Source organism: Zeugodacus cucurbitae, chromosome 5 (genome assembly GCF_028554725.1).
Source record: "Zeugodacus cucurbitae isolate PBARC_wt_2022May chromosome 5, idZeuCucr1.2, whole genome shotgun sequence".
Classification (NCBI taxonomy): domain Eukaryota; kingdom Metazoa; phylum Arthropoda; class Insecta; order Diptera; family Tephritidae; genus Zeugodacus; species Zeugodacus cucurbitae.
Window position 1 is genome coordinate 27,987,361 of NC_071670.1, and position 21,508 is coordinate 28,008,868.

At 36.5% G+C, this 21,508-nt stretch overlaps 1 protein-coding gene across 7 annotated transcripts; it reads right to left on the reverse strand.

The window, feature by feature from the left end:
- Window positions 1–5,862: 5,862 nt before the first annotated feature.
- On the reverse strand, window positions 5,863–21,063 carry LOC105215383 (serine/threonine-protein kinase pakD). 7 transcript variants are annotated; one of them, XR_851891.3, is made up of 8 exons: window positions 20,903–21,063; window positions 20,488–20,839; window positions 20,202–20,420; window positions 19,878–20,146; window positions 19,293–19,780; window positions 18,791–19,236; window positions 18,543–18,724; window positions 8,453–8,675 (listed from the first exon to the last, which is right to left on the reverse strand). XR_851891.3 is itself a non-coding variant. In XM_011189269.3 (4 exons), the coding sequence occupies exons 2-4, from the start codon at window positions 8,626–8,628 to the stop codon at window positions 6,075–6,077; spliced, it is 2,421 nt and encodes an 806-aa protein (XP_011187571.2). In that variant the 5' UTR covers window positions 8,629–8,675; window positions 18,543–18,683; the 3' UTR covers window positions 5,863–6,074. The 7 variants fall into 7 exon arrangements, 6 of the variants coding, with proteins under 6 accessions (XP_011187571.2, XP_028898194.2, XP_011187570.2 ...); XM_011189269.3 differs by lacking the exons at window positions 18,791–19,236; window positions 19,293–19,780; window positions 19,878–20,146; ... (1 more) ...; window positions 20,488–20,839; window positions 20,903–21,063 and adding exons at window positions 5,863–7,322; window positions 7,388–7,469 and having other exon boundaries at window positions 7,538–8,675; window positions 18,543–18,683; XM_029042361.2 differs by lacking the exons at window positions 18,543–18,724; window positions 18,791–19,236; window positions 19,293–19,780; ... (2 more) ...; window positions 20,488–20,839; window positions 20,903–21,063 and adding exons at window positions 5,863–7,322; window positions 7,388–7,469; window positions 15,322–15,450 and having other exon boundaries at window positions 7,538–8,675.
- Window positions 21,064–21,508: the final 445 nt, after the last annotated feature.

A 21,508-nucleotide genomic window follows, 5' to 3' on the forward strand; every position in this document is an offset into this window, starting at 1 on the left:
GTGTTAACCTATACGTTTTTTATATTCAAATGCTTGAAACTGAAAATGGTTGATTCGTGGTGAGGGGTTTTTCTCTGAGTGTGTTCGAAATTATTAAAATAGTGAACACAACTACTTGAGGCAATATTCACTCGGATGTTTTGGCGCAAAACGAACATAATACCTTAATAATATTAAAAACAACAAGTTTCAAAATACATAGAAATTAATTTTTAATAGTCCGTTGTACCTACATATGTAATGGCCAAGGTTCGTACGTAAACCCCGATGAAGGTAAGGTTGAGAAATACATTTGAACTTTACTAATTCAAATCGCCATAATCCACAAAAAAACTTCGAGTTAGAGAGTTTTCGAATTAGGAATATAATTTGTATGAAATGAGACTTCTGTTGCCAAGGGTTCGAGTTATGAAGAACTTCGAGTTATTGAAGTTCGAGTTGTGGAAGTTCAACTGTATAAAAGATCAGAGGTCGAATTAGATATATATACATGTATATATTCGAATATATTTAGTATATTCCCCATCTTTCACTGATGATATGAGATCACTTATGGAAATCTGAGTCATCGGTCCATAATCTCGTCAAGAAAGAAGAGTAATGTCCGAATATTTTATAATAAATATCTTGTAGGACCTTTAAATCGTAACATTCTTCCGAATGGCGAGAGTATTTAATTTCCCATCTCCATTAGAACTTAGCTCTTCTTTACTTCTAGACTTGCAATTCATACATATTGGCGACTTGCAATTCATACATATTGGCGACATCATTAATATACATTAATTAATTTTTTTAGCATTAGAAACCATAAAATTGTAATTAATTGGTGAATGTGATTTCGTATAAAAGTTCTAAATGGCTTTACCAAAATTCACATTCAATAAGTATTTTTGTCTCTTTCTATTACAATCCAATTAAATATTAAGAAAATATTCACATGAAATTAGGTATTAAATCGGATGATAACTTATTAATAATGTGTGAATAAATGTAGGAATAAATTTAACTCACAAAGTTTGTCGGTTTAGTTACCTGTTACAAATAAAAGTATAAGTTTTATGCTTTGTATAACGTATTCGAGGTCTGAATGATGTTAGAATACGAGTATAATGACGAATATATTTAAGACATTTAAATGACAAGTAATTCGATCAGTGTATCCCTGTCGAAATATGCATGTAATGGAAACATTTTTCTTTACTAAACGGTTACATATTTCTCATGCCCAATATTTTATGCAGGATATGACCCAATGAGAGATCGTGGGCATTCCTCATGTCATCCTCCGGGTTAGCCCTTTTTTGTTCTCGGAGATGCGTACAACCAATAACCGATGTGGAACTACGGTGACTATCGTAAGAGAACTATGACCGTATACAGCATCCAAGTGATTTGATTGAGGCAACATTGTACTTACCGGCTTGTAATTGTTATTTAAATTTTTTAGACCAGCGGTTTTTTCAATTATGTACACTTATGTGTTGTGCAAGCTTACAGTTACATTTTCTGTTATGAGCTGTGCACGTATTCATTCATAATGCGTTCTCCGCAGAGTGGGATTGTCAAAATCGGTTTCGCGAAAAAAGTTATACAAAATGGTTATACAATAACTGTTCAAAAACATAAAAATCCAAATAAGGTACTAAGAAGTATATGCTCCTTGGTATGTTAGATCTGCTGACCTTCACCGTGATCTTGGTGTGAATTCAGTAGTAAACGAAATAAACAAACTTGCAAAGAGTCACGAAATGAGGCTTATACACCATGTAAATGAAGAGGCATCCAGACTCATCGGTACTGCTGAACGAGAAAACCGACTGAAACGTAAGAGACCTTCAGACTTAACAAGGCAACTGTAGAATCAAATGAATTTCTCTAACATTTAGCTTTTAATTATTATTTTTAAGTTATTAGAATTGAATTGTTGTTAGTATTTAATCATTGTATACTAGGTACAATTGTAATAAAGAAAATATAAAAATAATTGTTTTATTTTAAAACAAAGTGAACTATATCAATAAATATAGATAAGAGAGTTATTAAAAAAAATAGTCATAAGAAAAGTGTTTAGTTTATTTTTAAAAAATTAATTGTTACCTATAGGCAACAGCCTGTAACTAATGAACCAGGATACAAAGGACTTTGAAATTTGTATCACTTCATATCTGAGTTAAGACTAATATATATCTGTGCAAAAAAATTGTTAACTCCGCCCATTTTAATTCGGGCATGAGAGGGTTAACAAATTTCATAGCACGGTAAAATGTCAATTCAAAGATAGAAGTAGCATTGAATTTTACAGAAAATATATATGTCCACTACTCATAAGAGGTTTGGATACGCTCCATTTGAACGATGATATGAATTTGCACATCGGAAATAAATAACAACAGTAACAAGGGATGGGGTCATATGTAGAAGTTCACGCAAGTGAGGAAAGTTTCTGATTGCCATTCACTTGGGAGTGGCCAGGAACGATTCTTTTGCATATGACTCAAGCAGCTCACGACTTCCGGTTTTAGACCAAGTATCCCCTGGGTAGCTAACAGACATCCGTTTGGAGGCGAGCTAAAGTGAGAAGGCGAAGCCCGCTTGTGCGGTTGTGTGTAGGGCTTGGGACCCACCACATAAAAAAATCTCCCCAATGAAAACAAACACCGAGCCTCGGATGAGAAACCCCCCTTTTGATGACGACCCCTGCAAACGTACTAAGGATCATGATTTGAGGGCATGCACCTGGAATGTCCGGACTCTTAATTGGGAAGGTGCCTCTGCCCAGCTGGTTGATGTCCTCATACAACTAAAGGCTGACATCACCGCCGTCCAAGAAGTGCGATGGACGGGACAAGGACGGAAGAAGGTGGGTCCTTGTGACATCTACTACAGCGGCCATATAAAGGAGCGCAAATTTGGTGTTGGATTTGTGGTGGGAGAGAGACTCCGTCGCCGAGTCCTGGCATTCACCCCGGTGGATGAACGTCTAGCCACAATCCGCATAAAAGCGAGGTTCTTCAACATATCGCTGATTTGCGCCCACGCCCCAACGGAAGAGAAGGACGATGTGACCAAAGACGCTTTCTATGAGCGCCTAGAACGCACCTATGAGCGCTGCCCCCGCCACGATGTCAAAATCGTACTTGGCGATTTTAACGCCAGGGTGGGTAAAGAAGGTGTCTTTGGCACAACAGTCGGAAAATTCAGCCTCCATGACGAAACATCGCCAAACGGCCTGAGGCTGATCGACTTCGCTGGGGCCCGAAATATGGTTGTCTGTAGTACCAGATTCCAGCATAAAAAAATTCATCAAGCAACGTGGCTGTCCCCTGATCGAAACACGCGCAACCAAATCGATCACGTTGTGATAGACGGAAGACATGTCTCCAGTGTTTTAGACGTGCGTACGCTCCGAGGACCAAACATTGACTCGGACCATTATCTAGTAGCAGCAAAGATACGCACTCGCCTCTGTGCAGCAAAGAACGCCCGTCAACAAACACAAGGAAGGTTCGACGTCGAAAAGCTGCAATCACAACCGACAGCCGAACGATTTTCTACTCGACTTGCACTCCTGCTCTCTGAGAGCACTCATCAGCATCTCGATATAAGGGAGCTGTGGAACGGCATCTCAAACTCATTGCATACCGCTGCAGCCGAAACAATTGGTCTACGGCAACGCCAAAAAACCAGTTGGTACGATGAGAATTGTCGTTCCGCAGTGGAGAGAAAACAGACTGCCTACCTCGCAACGTTGCGATCGACCACAACACGTTCGGGGTGGGATAGATATCGAGAACTGAAGAGGGAAGCGAGACGCATTTGCAGACGTAAAAAGAAAGAGGCCGAAATGCGTGAGTATGAAAAGCTTGAAAAGCTGGCCGACATGGGTAATGCTCGAAAATTTTATGAAAAGATAAGGCGATTAACAGAAGGTTTCAAGACCGGAGCATTATCATGTAGGGACCGAGAAGGTAATCTGGTAGCGGATGTCCAGAGCACACTGGGATTATGGAGGGAACACTTCTCCGACCTGCTCAATGGCAGTGAAAGTACAACACCAGGAGATGGCGAACCCGATTCCCCAATCGATGACGATGGAATAGATGTTCCATTACCCGACCATGAAGAAATTCGAATAGCAATTACCCGCTTGAAGAACAACAAAGCGGCGGGGGCCGATGGATTACCGGCCGAGCTATTCAAATACGGCGGCGAAGAACTGATAAGGTGCATGCATCAGCTTCTTTGTAGAATATGGTCGGAAGAAAGCATGCCTGACGATTGGAATCTTAGTGTGCTCTGCCCAATCCATAAGAAGGGAGACCCCACAATCTGCGCCAACTACCGTGGTATAAGTCTCCTCAATATCGCATATAAGGTTTTGTCGAGCGTATTGTGTGAAAGACTAAAGCCCACCGTCAACGAACTGATTGGACCTTATCAGTGTGGCTTTAGACCTGGAAAATCCACAATGGACCAGATATTCACCATGCGCCAAATCTTGGAAAAGACCCGAGAGAGAAGAATCGATACTCACCATCTTTTTATCGATTTTAAAGCTGCCTTCGATAGCACGAAAAGGAGCTGCCTTTATGCCGCGATGTCTGAATTTGGTATCCCTGCAAAACTAATACGGCTATGTAAGCTGACGTTGAGCAACACCAAAAGCTCCGTCAGGATCGGGAAGGACCTCTCCGAGCCGTTCGATACCAAACGAGGCTTCAGACAGGGTGACTCACTATCGTGCGACTTCTTCAATCTATTGCTGGAAAAAATAATACGAGCTGCAGAACTAAATAGAGAGGGTACAATCTTCTACAAGAGTGTACAGCTCCTGGCGTATGCCGATGATATTGATATCATCGGAAGCAACAACCGCGCCGTTTGTTCTGCGTTTTCCAGACTAGATAAAGAAGCGAAGCGTATGGGTCTGGTGGTGAATGAGGACAAGACGAAATATCTCCTGTCATCAAACAAACAGTCGGCGCACTCGCGTCTTGGCTCCCACGTCACTGTTGACAGTCATAACTTTGAAGTTGTAGATAATTTCGTTTATCTGGGAACCAGCATTAACAACACCAACAATGTCAGCCTTGAAATCCAACGCAGAATCACTCTTGCCAACAGGTGCTACTTTGGACTGAGTAGGCAATTGAAAAGTAAAGTCCTCTCTCGACGAACCAAAATCAAACTCTATAAGTCGCTCATTATTCCCGTCCTGATGTATGGCGCTGAAGCGTGGACGATGACAACATCCGATGAGACGACTCTTGGGGTTTTCGAGAGAAAGGTTTTGCGCAAGATTTTTGGTCCTCTAAACATTGGCAACGGCGAATACCGCAGGCGATGGAACGATGAGCTGTACGATTTATACGACGACATTGACATAGTTCAGCGAATAAAAAGACAGCGGCTACGCTGGCTAGGTCATGTTGTACGGATGGAAGAAAACACTCCAGCTCTGAAAGTATTCGATGCAGTACCCGCTGGAGGAAGCCGCGGAAGAGGACGACCTCCACTCCGGTGGAAAGACCAAGTGCAAAGTGACCTGGCTTCACTTGGTGTTTCCAGTTGGCGCCAAAAAGCAAAAAGGAGGAATGAGTGGCGCGCTCTGGTGGATTCGGCTATAATCGCTTAAAGCGGTTCCTACGCCAAATATATATATATATAACAAGATACTATCATCTACGTAGTTAACTGATCTCAAGTGTCTTGATGTTTCGAAAAAACTGGCAGTTGAGTCTACTTTAACGAATCTGGATCTTTATCCGCCTCAGAACTGTCAACTAGAATTTCCATGAAGATTGTTGGTTACAGGTACATAAAAGCATTTGATTTGAAGAAAAGTTTCGTACGCAACAGTTTGTGAAAATACAATATAATTAAGATTTTATTTCCGACTTTATGCTAATGGTATTAAATATAACTTTTGAAAACAATAACAATTTTTTTTATTATTTCTACAAACTAAGCATATGTGATTAAATGCAACAAGTTGCATTTTTAAGATACAATTTCTTTTTGGTGCTTATATGGTTGTGTTAGTGAATAGTACAATGATAATCGATTACTGTTTAATTTGTTAGCTCGGTGCGATTTGCAGCGACCTCGGCCAGAATGAGTAAGTCTGAGGTAGACGAATTATCATTGCATAAATTGCCAAAAACGTTGACGTCGGCCCGTTGATTGTCTGCTCCCGTTGTAGCCGTGGAGTTTGTGATCTCGCCAAATGGCAGACACTTTGATATTGTCGCATCGGGCGATGCGTTGAAGTAATAACAGCCGTTTATGGTATTGAAATTCTTAGCCAATGGAATAACAGATGCAATCTCTTTCTCGATGACAGTAACGTCGCGTCTGGTGATACTCTCTTTTCTCGCTTTACGTTTCTGACTGCCAACAGCCTGCTGTGGCGGTGCTTCCCGACTCCTGTTCGGACACGAGACGGTTGGCATTTGCGGTACATTTAATGAACCTGAGTTTTTGTTATGCCCTGCATTGGTTGAATGGCGTTTCTTCGATGTGAATTTCTTTTTCTTCTTCGTATTTCGCTTGCGCTGCAAATATAGATCAAGACTGAGTGCTGGCAACTCCTTAATTTTGTCTTCCAAATCGAAACTTGACATATCATTATTTGATTGAAAGCCCTCACAAGAGGAATTTTCATTTTGCTTAATATTATTACTAGACGTGCACATGGTTGAGAACTGGTTGCAACTATCTAGCGAAGTTAGGTTAGTACAGCTGGAAGGAGTCACAGTGTGATGAGCGTAACCGTTGGGGTGGCTTTGTGATTTGGGTGTTTTTAATTTCTTTGAAACCGCTGAAATTTGCCCCGAATTGATAAGTTCTTGATAGATTTTTCCTTTGCACGCGCGTGATGATTTCTTATGCAAAATGTCATCTTCACTGCCATTACTTGAGAAGCTATTCTCACTTAAGAGACGATTCTTGTTCAATTGCACACCCTCTGTGCCGCTGGTGGGTGACATATAGGCGTTCAAAAACTGTGATGTCTCGCCCAAAGCCTGCTGCAATGCATTCTGGTTCGAATTGCAGTTATTGTTGTCGCTTTCGCCACTGAATAGATTACTGAGTTCACCCATTTGTGCTTCGTCGGCTAGTTTAAAAATGTGATTGTTGCCATTCTTTGTATACTTTGAGAGCATAGCGCCGCCACTTTGCACGCTTAATATGGACTTCATGTCATCTTCCGGTTCCGTGCTAGTGTTGCCGGGGCGAGTGTTCAAGGTACGTAGGGGCGGAGCGGGCAACTTGTACCATTTGAAATTTGGATTTGCGTTAAAAAATGCGTCTTTATTCTGACAAAAAAAAAATATTTTTATGTTATTATTATTTTTGATTATTTTGAGTTAAGTAAGTGTACCTGTTGCGCCAAATTTGTAAAGCATTTCTTGTCAGTGGCATCTAAGGAAGCCCACCAGTCACCAAGTATCTTGGTGATTGCTCTATTCAAAAAAAAGGTTTAATTAGTTGGTTACAACATAGGCATGCTCATAGAGCTTGTCATGCTCACCTATTTTCCAACGATCTGTAACGTTCCTTAACTATGGCTCTGTGACGTTTACAAAATATCAAGAAAGCATTCATTGGTCTGCGTGCATGATGGTCCGGTGTACTAGGTACTGCCACTTCAGTTGTTTCATTCTGCACTTTGTGCACAGTCTCTACATCCACATTCAATTCAGTCTCCTCCGTTTCCAATCGGGTGATTTGCATATTAAAATCTTCATGGCATTTTACTTTCATTGCCGCCAAGTGCTTGCTTTTCCGCAGGTACCGTTCGTAGTTTGTCGCGGCATCATCATTGTTGTCATCCAAATCCTCATCCAACTCCCCGTCTTCATCCTCATTGTCCTCCTCATGCATGCTGCTATTGCTACTCTCATTCGAATAGCTATAGCGATCCATCTTGGCATAATTGTGCACATCCTCGATGCGGTGAAAGGGATTTTCTTGGTAATCAGTATTATAAACGGACGTGGTGCGCCTATCGGTTAAACCCATATGAGCACTGACCTCATGAGCTGTCTTTTTCACTCCAATATTGACTAAGTCCTTATCACATTCTACATTTTTGAAAGTATTTGGGAAGCTACTACTACTACTATTATTATTATTATTGTTGCTGTTGTTGTTGTTGTTATTACTATTATTGCTGACACTGCACATGCTGCTGCTGGTACTTAAACTAAAGGCACTTTCTTTTCTAATTACGTTATTGTTGTGATTTATTTTACTTATAAACCCATTTGGCGTAGTCCTCTCTCTTTCGGTGTTCAAATTGTAAAACTTATCATAAAACCATTGATTGTTCTGCAAGTTCGGATGTGTTTGCAGATGCTGGACATGTACACGTTGCGGCTGCATGTGAATCTCTTTGGTCTCGGCACTTTGCATATCAGCTCTGCGTTTATTATCGATGGTGTACGTATAAGGTTTAATAGAGGTTTGTATTGCACATGAAGTGAACCTTTCGCCGCCACTTTGAGGTATTTTCGTGGTATGTACTAGTTTGCATTTGTCCAATGGCACTAAACCGTGTGGAAGTATGACCTTACCATGGTTGATCACATTAAAGTCAACTGTGTTTGCGCTGTTGATCATGTTGTTGTATTGTAATTATTTGTAAGAAAACTTAAACTCATAACGACCTGTAATTACAATAAAAATATATATGTATACTAATAAATAAGAATCTATGCGAATAGATTGAAAGCAAAAAGGTAACATTTATTATTATAACTTAATATTAAAATAAATATAAATTGCTTGTTCCCTTAGCGTTATGTAAGGATTAGAAGGTTTAAGTATTTTGAATAGCGCTCATTCATAGAAGAGGCGCAAGAACTCTTTTAGCAAATCAAGATAACCTATTTTGTAATTTGGTTGGTTAGAAAGGGAGGCAGAGTGACCCTGACGGTAAGTGGCTGGACTTTTGTTAGAGTGCTAAGTGGGCCTTTTCTTAAACCGACAATCTTGGACTGAACCACCGAATTGTAGTCGTTTAGTTTGAAGCTGCTTTCTTTATATATATGCTAGTATATTTTTTTATTCGAGTCCAAATAATTATAATTTTAATTAAATAATAAAAATCTTAATTTTAAGTTCTGCTTTAATTATATGGTCATAAGCACTCTCAATAGACATTATATATATGTAAGTCTGCTGGGCTGTGTTGCATTTTCAAAACGGTAGTGTCACGTCAACAGACGAAATGAAATTGAGCGCATAGTGGGATATGCCAGTGAGAGAATAAGAGAATAATTGCAAAGATCTTGTTTACAAACATTGCCAGCTTTTTATTTACGTCTACATATTAACAGATGATTTTATATATGTATATGCACCATATACATACACACAAATCTGTATAGGCACGTACACTAACACACTCTTGCCTTCGCCTCACACACAATTCGCTAGCTTCAAATATAATAATATACTCGTACATATACGCGAGCGAGTATGAGATGATGGTGACACAGGTGCATAATTTGTGGCTTTTTGTTGCGAATTTTTATGAAATTTTTTATAATTTCGTATCAGTTGAACGAAAATCAAACCGAATATGTGCAAAATGGAAATTAAATAAAATTACTTCACAAAAACTTTTGATAAAAAAAAATAATTGTGAAATTGTGTGTTAAAGCAACACACACACATAGACATACACATATACATGTATACGGATACGCTTGTAAATTATGTTTGTATGTGCAATTTTTTAATGAAAAAATATACAAAAGCATAGAATTAAACGAAAAATCTACGCAACAATAACGGGAGTTGCTTTTTGGTTTCACTAGCACTGTCGAGGTCGAACGTTGTATTTTGACAGTCAAAATATAATTAAAAATTTTTTCACACAAGCCACAACAACAAGGAAACAAGTTGCTAGGATGGACGTCATTCGGCACCGAAAGCTGTATGAAAAATTATCGCCAACTTTTGATTGACACAATGTTACCACTTTCGATTTTCTTAAGTGTCGATTGTCTTTCGGTTTTAATTCATTTAATTTAATTCGAAACATTGCACATTTTCGCTGCTGCGATTTCGATAATTTTCACTTTCGGTTTGGCTGAGTAATTAAGTTGACTGCTTACTTTGAATTGTCTTGAATGCTGATGGTGTCGGTGGCGGGCTGGGCCGTTGTTTCTGCTGCTGCTGTCGCCTCTCCAATGCGCTACGTGTACGGTCCGACTCGGCGATGTACGCAGCTAGCGCCAATCAGCCAGCGCGAAGCAATTTCGATGGCTCTCAGCACACACACACTCACCACATGTATTAACACCTCCTCTGTCTGTATATCGTACGTCAGTCGTGTCTCCCACCACACACACATATGCACATCAATAAATATAAATATTGTGGCTACTCGAAGGTGTTGTTGCTGTACTTTATGCTTGAACTTGATTGCTACAACATTGCTGTTGTTGGGATTATTACCTATTACGTGTATATGTATATTTGTTGTTGTTCCAATACAGTGGCAAATGGAAAAGCTTTCAATAAATGTACTCTCTGACTTATCACACTTGTGCTCATACAAACACACACACGTGCATATGGGCTATGTATTGTGTACAACAGAAATATAAGTAAATGTTTGTGAATGCTACAAATAGGGAAAGAATAAACGCTGGCGTAAAAAATTCATTGCTTTTATCAATAAAACGTTGGAACGAAGCTGAGCTGAGCTAACAAAATGTCGCCCACAATTAGATCAAATGGCTGATGATCCACAAAACACTTCTCTGACTCGAAAACTGTGATCGTTTGTTGTTTCTGCTTCAATGGGAGACTCCTTTGCACCTCCAAATTGCTCGCGCTTGGACAAATTGGGACGGCATATCGGAAGTATGTGTGTTTTTTGGGAAATTTAAATCTGATGAGATCACTTGAAGTCAGCGTTCATTCATAAGTCTTTCACTTTTGTTAGCATTGAAGCGAAGGAGAGTGGGCATTTATGCGAAAAAAAACAATACGACAAATGTTTTACCTTCACTTTTTTGATTTCGTTTAACCTGAAACTACGTTGGAAAAGGCAAGAAAAAAACGAGGAAAACATCAAAAATAAGATATGGAAACATTGCAATCATTCTTAAGAGATTACATGTATTATATACATATTTTCAAAGACGGTTATCAAGAGAGCTATTCAACTGGTGAAATTTTATCGCTCGAGATACAATTGACAAGGACTCGGATGAAGGTTTTTGTTCAATTACAATAGTTAAAAAAAAAACTTTTAGACCTTTTTTAAGGGGGTGACATCTAGTTAGAAAATCAAAAAGTAACGCACACAATTGAAACAACGCGTCAGTCGATTTTAAAATGATTTTAAATCTTTAACCTTGTTTTTCTCAAATCTGTGTTTGGAAAGTCGGTGACCAAATGGCTGAACCGATTAGTCTCAAAGTTTTACACAGGCTTCTGAACTATATTTTCAAAAATCTTTTTTTTTTTATACACAAATTAAGGCCAAAGTTATGGCTAAATTCGATTTATTTTAGATGGCGCCATTTTGTAAAAAAATGTTTTGCGCATTCCTTCGAATAATTACAAGATTATACATTATTTTAACGAAATCTTTTGATTTTATTACATCAGATGATCCACTTCAGTGGTCACCGCAAAACGCCTTTTTTGGGAGTGTTCCTGGAGATCTGTTGTAGCAGCTTGAAAACTGTTATTTTTACAAATAAAAAAATACCATAATATGCGTACAAATTCGTAGGATTATAAATATAGAAGTTTTCTCTCTCTCTGCTCTTCCAGCAGGTATTGTTCCACGAAATCAACCCAGACCATGTACATCATTCAAAAAATAGTTTGTATAAAATGTAATATAGTCTTAAAAAATTAATCGCTGTTTATTTATAACTACGCTCTTCGTGAGTCAGTTTTTCATATACTCCCTTTGCCCCTATCCCATCCCGTATTGCACGGGGAAGAACCTAATACATTTTCAATGTACATAACTCTTGTGTGAAGTATGAATTACATATACCCTTAATAAAATGGAATGGAATAATACTGTCTGAATAATTGCAATTTCTAGAAAATCAAGAGTATTTGAAAACGATTAAAAAAAACAGCATTAAAAAAAGTTTTTGTTTTGTATTAAAAAAAATAATTAATAAATCGCTTAAATCTTTTGAAGAGAATTTTTTTCGTCTGAGGTGAAATATATGTAGAGTGTAGTACAGTTATCCCCTTAAGAAATTCTTTGAGACGTCTAATATATATTCTAATCCTCAGTGCAATAAAGGTTATGTATTTAAAAAAATTTAATCCACAATTCATGTGAAAGCTATCTTTTGTATACATATATATGTATGTATATTTCGTATGTACAGTATGTTATGCTCAAATCAGCTGATGGTGTTTGTGTACGTTTTTTGTAGATGTTTTCGATACATTTTTTTGACAAAAAGAAACTCACTTATTTAACTTATCTATTTGCGATTGTATGGATTATTGTCGCGTTTCAAACAATTTCTTGATTTACAATTATGACAAAATGATACTGTGAAATATTATATTTTGGTGACAGTAAACATTGTTTTGATTATATGACATTTGTTTTCTTCAAAGGTGTCTGCTGCTGCTGAAATGAGAATTGAGGATAGTCCGCAAAACCTTACACAATCATACAGACATACACAGCTATGAAGAAAAGAGTACATTGCGCTTTGCAAAGGTGCGAAAGAGAGTCGTATGCCTGCAGCCGTCGAAGCTCGTATCTCTTAGTTTGGGAGCTTTCTAATGGCTTTGTTTCGTTTGTTTCTATTGCTACTGCTTTGGGGAGCAAGGTTCTTGCCAGTTGCCAGTGCATTTTCTTGTTTTTTTTATTGTTTTTCCTTTTAACTGTATCGCTGAAATTTTCAAGGTCATGGGTACTTGTAGTAGTCGTGCCGTACATAGTATACAGCTGTACTAGCTGCTAGGTTATTGTGTCGGTCGGTCGGTTGGTCGGTAAGTTGTTGTAGGGATGGTTTGTTGGCTTCTTGTTTGAGGTCGTCCACACATATGTATGTATGCATGTATGTATTTCGTACTCGTCTGATCTCTGCCGGAGGGATGGCATTAAAGCAACACAAACAACCTTTTATGTTTGTTGTTGTCAGTTGTCTGTCTATCTGTTCATGGTCAGGAAAATTCGATTTATTTGCCATGGAAGACTTTACTCAAACCTAAACGCAACAAAAAAGTAACTTAACTCAAGTAAGATTTTTTTTTCGAATTATACATATTTGTTTGTAAGCCGAAAAAAAAATGTATTTTGATGAATTGTAAACAGCAGAACAAAAGGATGATCGTTTATAATGCAAACTGAAAATAGATAAAGATAAAAGGCGGAAGTTCAGCAGGCCGCTGGTCAAAGACTTCTCTGCGAAAATTAAATAATGGACAAAGAATTTTATTTAAAAAAATGTATTATTCTTTTATACATTTTTTTAAATAAAATTCTTTGTTACTTAAAGTTTCGTGACAATTACGTTTCGTCGTGTAATATTAATATGTTTTATTAACGCATTTTGAGTTATAAAATGTCAAAATGTGAATCTTAACTAAATTTATTAACTGTAAACCACTTGTAAGGCGTGGAACACGATTGTTGGCCCTCGTCTCTATGAGGGCAGTGCCTAACCCATTAGTGAATAAAAACGGTTGAAATACCCAATTTTTCGGATAATATCAATATACATATAAGGAAAAGCTCTGCTTTAATCATTAGTAAAGATCAATGAGCCCACTAGATTTGGTCTTTAACTTTGATAAATAAAGTACATGTATATGTATTTTAACTTTATTCATTACTAGCGGTGGTATTTAAATATATTTTTAAATGATAGAACGCTTATTGTGTCAAAACTATAATAGTTAGAAATAAGCAGTCGCGATATTTTATTTTATATAGTATAGTAGAACATGCTTTTGTTCTATCATCAATAATTTCCGAAGCGCATGCGACAAAAGACGTTTTAGGGCACTTTTTTACACTTTGGATTACTTAAGTTAAGTTTTAATAAGGATCCCAAAAGACACACCTTAAAATAGAACGAAAAGCTTGATAGACCTCGGACGATATTCAAGTTTATTTAAGTGGATCACAATTTAAGATTAACTTTTTATATTGTATATAGAGGTTGTGACTTTTTTTCATGGAAGTTTTCTTGTTATATATGAACTCATGTATGAGTAATCCTTGCGAACTTGTAACGGAACACTGACCTTATATCTTATGAGCAAATTACTTCGTCTGTAAGTTAATAATGTTTAATTTCATAATAACCTCAAACTTACAAATACAAACACATACATACACAGACAGGTAACTAATTGAATGTCCGTAAATTTCGCGTTTTGTTATTCAACGACTGCAATCTATATACACCAGACAATTCACTTATTAACGTCATTGTACGAGTACTTACGTATCAATGTATATATATATATGTACTATATATTTAACACTGTGTTGGTACTTGCGTGCGCATGTGTATATGTGCACTTGCAGCAATCCATTCAAAGTTATTCGTCAACGTTTTGTATTAAAAACTATACAAATCCAATTTAAAATTGTTCAACTTTGCATTTTCGAACATATCAATGGAAATGTTTTTTTCGTTGGTAAATAGTGCGCCCGAACTGACCTGCCCAACAGAAGCTCATTTCATAAGCGATTGCGGTTTACAATTTTGTTAATTTAATAATGCAAAATAATTAAAAAGATTTGTGACAATTGTAATTTTGCGAGCAAAAAATCATACATATACAATCATACATACATATATACTTATATATGTAGATGTATGTGTATATTATATAAGTGTGGGTTTGCTTTAAATGAAGAATTTATTTTCAAATTAACTTCGATATTTGACGCGAGCGTAATTGCACTTTGTTGTGTACAAACCTGATTAAATTCTTCCGGAATTAACAAACTTTAGAGGACTGACTGCTTGAGTTAACTTAGTTTGGCCTTAAGCAATTTTGTTGTTACCCAAAACAGATCAGCTGTGCATTTAGGCACTGTAATATTCGATTCTTTTTTATTGTGTTCTCAAAAGTGACACCTTCCGCTCGACTTCTACGAGTAAGTTTATTATTTTTAGATTATTTGTTTACCGCAAGCCGAGCTGATAAGTAAAAAAATTTAAGCTGTTTATTTGTAGGTACCCACAGTCACAAAACTCGATTTGATCCCAACTGTCCTAAGCAAAGTTGCACTGTATGCGTACGATTGGGGCCGACTAGTTGCGATATAAACGGAGCAAAAATGCTTACTCGTCATGTACGTTTCACAGCACAGCAAAGCGAACAGGAACGAACCAAGTAAACAAAACGACTGAATTAAAGAAGGAACAGACAAAACGCATATCGGGCGCAGCAACTGCACAAGTGCGCTACACGGGCGTTTAAGTGCGCAGAGGCATGAACGAAATCAAAAGAAAAGTGCTTATCTGCTACAGGCAATTGATTTTGAGCGGAATATAAGCCAAAGTTGTTGTTGATACACATGTGGTTTAGCTAAACTAGCTCCAAAAACAGAAGAGTTTTAAAAATATAAATTAATATTATTGACCTAAATATACTTTACACCTTACAGCTCAATTAGTTTAAAGTTAATATATTTTTGGAAGAGAGTGACAAAATAGTTTACAACCTTGATAAGATCTCCCGGATGTCAAAAATAAATAAATATAGCTAAATAATGTATTTACATTTGAAGACGCATACTAGTACTCGATAATAACTTATCTGGGAAAGACATAACGAACTTTTTGAGAAATAGAATACCATTGCGCATTTTTTAATATTTGTCAAATACTGAAAAATAAATTTCGAAATTTTTATTGAATTTCTTTAGTAAGGTATATACTTTCTTAAAACATATATACTTTTATATATATTATATATTCATCACAAATAATTGCCAACCAAAAACGGAATTCATTTCCGGTATTAATTATTTATTTTCCAACATATTAATTTTTCAATAGTTTATTCAGAAGTCGAAGAGAAAAAAATCTAATTCCAACTAAAATTGTATATATTTACTTAATTGGGGCTATTAAGGAAAGCAGAATACTTTATCTGCAAATATTCTTACTTTTTTAAATAAAATGTATACTACACTCTATTAAAGTAAAAGTTAATAACAATAGTAAAATTTTCGAAAAAAAAATCGTAATTTTGTCAGCTATTTTGGGGGATTCTCAGTGACAGATCGTCTCTTTGTCTGACATTTGTTCATTATCCCAAGACTTTGTTGTCAATATTATCTATGAGAACATGTCTTAATGAACAAACAGAAGTACAGAGTAGCACATTGTTTGTGATATTCTATTCGTGTTTAAGGTGTTAGGTGGTATTCAGAGGCTGGGTATTTTTATATTTTTTTTAATACATACGATATATATTACATATAAATAATTCAGTATATCAAAGCTACGTATTTAAACCGTATCATGTGAAATTGTATTTACAAATTCCGAAAACTCAGCCTCATCTCCCATGAAGTGTTAAAAAATGATCTTGCAGTGCTTCATTTATTAACTAGATAATGATATTTCAAATATTTGTGCAAAATTTGAACAAAATCGCCTCATAACTTTTCGAGAAAACGTGTTCACCGACGTAAAGAATTGTGTTTTGAGATAAACAAAAGGTCTATCTCTTAGAATTCGACTCGGATCGATATGAAATTTGTTGGAGACTATTTTTAATAAAACACCTAACCCCTTAAGCGCTCTCTCTCTCTCTCTATTCTTGGATATTAAGAAGTCTATTTTCAGTTTTGACTTGAGACTTCCACATCTTTGAGTCCAAACTAGACTCATATGAAAAACTAATGTCCATTGAATTATTCGCGGTATGTAGAGTGCTGTTGGTGAGCAAAATTCAAAAGCTTGCTTCTTGCTTTCATCGCTTTATTATCTTTCGTTTGGCTGTTCATTCTTCGCAAACTTGCATACATTTCTTTCAATGTATTGGTTGTTGTAACTGTATAGGTCAGCGCTGTATGCGTTTGTGTTGGTGTGTGCAAAGATTTACTGCCTCTGATTTCTTTAGTTCCAATATTTTTTTGATGCTTAGATCGACGTCAGAAGTCATAAATTAAAACAAAATAGTTAATTTCTTTTAGACTTATGTTAACTTATGAGAATTTTGTGGTTGATTAAAGCCACAATCAAAACGAAAGAAATATTTTTGCTTTGTTATATTTTTAATTAATTGCCATTCGTTTCTTTCGTGGTGTTGGTGTGCTCGTGAGACGTCAACAAATTAAAAGCTCCACCAGCTGTTTTGCACAATAACAGAGTGTTGGTGCATTCACGAAAATTGTAAACAAAACTGCCTTTTGGTGTCTCCGATTGGATAAAGAGCGCCACGTACAACACTCACGCACGAAATTCTCTTCCGTGCGCCAATACTAAAGCAATTGGATGCTGGTGTGAGTGAAAATGTTTGTTTTTGGCTGTGCAACTGTCTGTGTGTGTGTGTATGTGAGTTTGTATTGTTTTGTTGTTACAATATATTTTATTTATTTCTGTAATATTCTGGTTTAAATTTAAACCCAATTTTAACAATGAAAAAACACAATTATAATGGGAATGCCTGTAACAGCTGTGACAATACATGAAAATTGATAAAAAGCGCTTATCGCACAGTTAACGTATGAATACATTTATATACATAAGTATATACGTATGTATATAAACATTTATGTAGATTTTTGTTTGTAGAAACTGCTTGTGGTTTCTTTTCATACCAGTGATAACAACTGGTGTTTATCTACACGAAATGACACAGAAGTAAATGCTACGAACATTAAGAACTTATATTCAATATATATTTGATATATAGATCACTAAATATTGCAGTCAATGAATGGTTTGATTTAAATATTTATTTACAGATTTCGTAATACAAAGTAGACTTATGAGAATAAAAATTGCTTTAACGTCAGCGTAACTTATAACGTTGATTTTGTTAATCTTTTGTATTAAAAGGACACCCATTTTTATATGCTCAAAAGTAAATTTAGTAAAATATATTTTAAGAATGGTTTATGATACTACACCACACAAAAATGATTTTCACTTCATGTTTAAAACCTGACTATTTATAGATTCTTTGACTTTTCCTCCTCCGAAACAGCTTATATTCAACATCCACCGTTAAACACATTTTAACTTCTAAACATTTCTTGAAAACCATACTATTAACACAATAAAGCATGTAACATCCATATATCCATATACATCCCTAAATGTATCTTAATACTTTGACAAGGTTAAGGTCTAATTACAGAGAAACCTCCCCTAATGGACACCTTTATTAGACGGACATCTCCCTTGAGCGAACATTTTTTCATGCACCAAGCAAAATTTGTAGATCAAATTACCCTCTCTTAAGCGGTTAATATACTACACCACACACGGTATTCTTACTTGAATAATTTAATAAAAACAAACAGTAAAACTCTTGAAATTACTACCCACCAGTAAATTGCATCCATTATATAATTTTTATGCAGAGTATTGGTACTTTTTATTCACTACCGCTTCAACACTTTTATAAAAGTCTCGTGGGGTACACGGATATTGGCAAACATTCGCATTTTCTTTTTACCCTCCGCTTGTTGTTTCAAAAGCTTCATGCGTCGTGTAACATCGCCACCATACTGCAACGAGCATGAAAAATTTATCAAAATTAAATAAATAAATATATTTGTATTATAAGTACGTACCAATTTCGCCGTAACGTCTTTCCTGTATGCTTTTATAGTCTCCCGTGCCAGCACTTTCCCCCCCACACAGGCTTGTATGGCAATTTGCACCATCTGTCTTGGTATAAGCTCCTGCAATTTTGCCACCATTTCTCGTGCTATAGTTGTTGCCTTTGAAACATGCACAATGCGACAGAATTCTTCAACAGGGCGTCCATTTAAGTGTATATCCAATCGAACGATATTCGTTAGATGATAACCATGATCTTCGTAATTGAAACTAGCGTAACCAGAACTTATGGATTTTAAATGATCATTAAAATCCAATATTATTTCACTTAACGGCAATACATATTTCATTAAAATTCGGTCATCATCTATGTTGATCGATGATTCCTGTATACCCCGCCGATCAACACATAAACTTATTATTTGACCTAGATATTCGGTGGGTGTTATTATAGTGCCTGAAAAGTGGAGAATTGATAATTTTATATATAATGCATAATGTAAGATATTATACCTTTCACCAATGGTTCATAGTATTCCTTCACATTGAAAGGTTCCGGAAACAGTGCCGCATTCGAAAGTTCCAAGCACTCCTTTCCCATTTGTTTTATCATTTTCGGATTCTTCAAAATGACTCGATACGTAACGGATGGTGCAGTAATAATAGGTTCCGTTGCATGTTCTTGTTCTAGGCGTTGGCAAAATACCTCCATGTGAAGTAGTCCCAGAAAACCTAAACGCCATCCTTGACCAAGGGCTGGACTGGAATCGACTTTTACTGTGACTGCCGAATCATTTAAAACTAGCTTTTCAATGGCACTGCGTAAAGCCACGTGTTTAGACTGGTCAGCGGGATAAACGCCTGCATACACCATAGGCTGCTGCGGCTTAAATCGAATGGCAGCTTCTACAGTTTCATTTTTCAAATGAATTGTGTCTCCAATAACAGATTCTTTACTATTTCGCATGTTACAAGCAATTAAGCCTACTTGTCCTGCAGAGCTGTGGATATAAAAAAATCAACTAAATTAAATATAAAATTACATCACTTACATATATAATATATTATACTTATCATACTAAGTACACTACTACTCACATTGTTTCAATTGGAGACTCTTTCGGGCTCAATATTGTTATGCCTTTAACCGGATACGACTTTTTGGTGATCATTGATTGGATTTCTTGCCCAACCTTCAGTGATCCGTTTAGCACATATATTAAATTTAAAGCGCCACGATATTTGTCGAACCAACTATCAAAAATTAAAGCACGAAAGGGTGGATTACGATCCACTTGTGGTGGTGTAATATGTTCAATTATGCTGTCGAGAACAGCACCTATTCCGGTTCCTAATTTGGCGGAAATCTTGAATATTAACAATTAAGCTTTGAAATATTATGCAAATCTCCTTGTATCTTACCTTTAGCACGCTATTAGGCTCGATTCCAAACAAGTTGTGCAGATCTTTGCACACTCGTTCCGGATTAGCGTGTTTAATGTCTATTTTGTTGAGTACTGGAATTATAACCAAGTTACGCATTTTTGCTAAATAATAGTTGGCTACAGTCTGGGCTTGTACACCATGGCAAGCATCAACCAATAATATTACACCGTCGCATGCAGCCAGAGACCTTGAAACCTGATAAATATTACAACAGCAATGTTATAGAATAGCTTACTAAGTATTATACATTTTTGTGTTTAACCTCATTTGCGAAGTCCACATGTCCAGGTGTATCGATTAAATTTAATAAATATTTTTCATTTTTATAGCTGTGGAAAATTGAAGCGGTCTGTGCTTTAACAGTGATACCCCTTTCCCGTTCAACTTGTAAACTGTCTAAAACTTGTGCTCCTGAATTTTGCGCTATCGCACCGGTCAGTTCTAAGAGACGGTCTGCCAAAGTACTTTTTCCATGATCGACATGTGCGATTATACTGAAATTCCTAATACGTTCAGCGGGAATATTGTGAAAATCTGCAATTTTTTCACCGACTTCGCTTGAATCCGCCAAATTGCTACAAAAGCGTACATGTGACTTTTGCAAGTGAAGAACTCTGCGAAAGAGATAACCAAATTCGAGTTATGCCTAAGCGATTTCTTATTGATTTATTACTTACCCAAACCTAGGACACAAATTACCCAATTTATAAGATATAGTTAACACCCGTTTGAACATTTTTATGTCAAGTATATCATATTTATTACAATTTTTAACACACGGCGTTTCAAAGCATTGCGCTATACCAAACAAATTATTTAATAATCGATTGTGAAACAGCTGATTACAGAATTGCCAACTACTTCGCCGCTGGCTAAGAAAAAATCAAGCAGCTGGCTGTTTGGTTCAGGCGAAGCAAATAATGCACATCATAAGCTGCCATCGATTGGCTAAGCGTTAAGAGAAGCCAATAGAACGCACTACGTTGTAATTCAAACAGACAAGCAGCAATTATCGTGCAAGCCTGCGCTAAAATGTCCTCTTAATCATTCGCAATAGTGCTGAACCATTTTCTTAGGTGGAGAAATAATTAAATCTTCGCAAAAATATTTTTTACCCCTTGCTGCGTCTATGCCTTACGTTTTATGCAATAAATTAAAATGTATTTCAAAGTAAAAACAACAAAAATGTATATTTGTGTTGTCATTTTTGTCTAAAATTTGTCCTTTGAGTCGTTTTTACCATTGTGAATAGTGTACATATTGTAACGAATTTCCAAAATCTG

Excerpts from the sequence above, each read along its gene's own strand:
- LOC105215383 (XM_011189269.3), bottom strand. The coding sequence starts at position 8,628 with ATGATCAACAGCGCAAACACAGTTGACTTTAATGTGATCAACCATGGT. Across the intron at positions 7,470-7,537 it reads TACAGATCGTTGGAAAATAG|AGCAATCACCAAGATACTTG; the intron begins GTGAGCATGACA and ends TTTTTTGAATAG. Across the intron at positions 7,323-7,387 it reads TTACAAATTTGGCGCAACAG|AATAAAGACGCATTTTTTAA; the intron begins GTACACTTACTT and ends TTTTTTTGTCAG.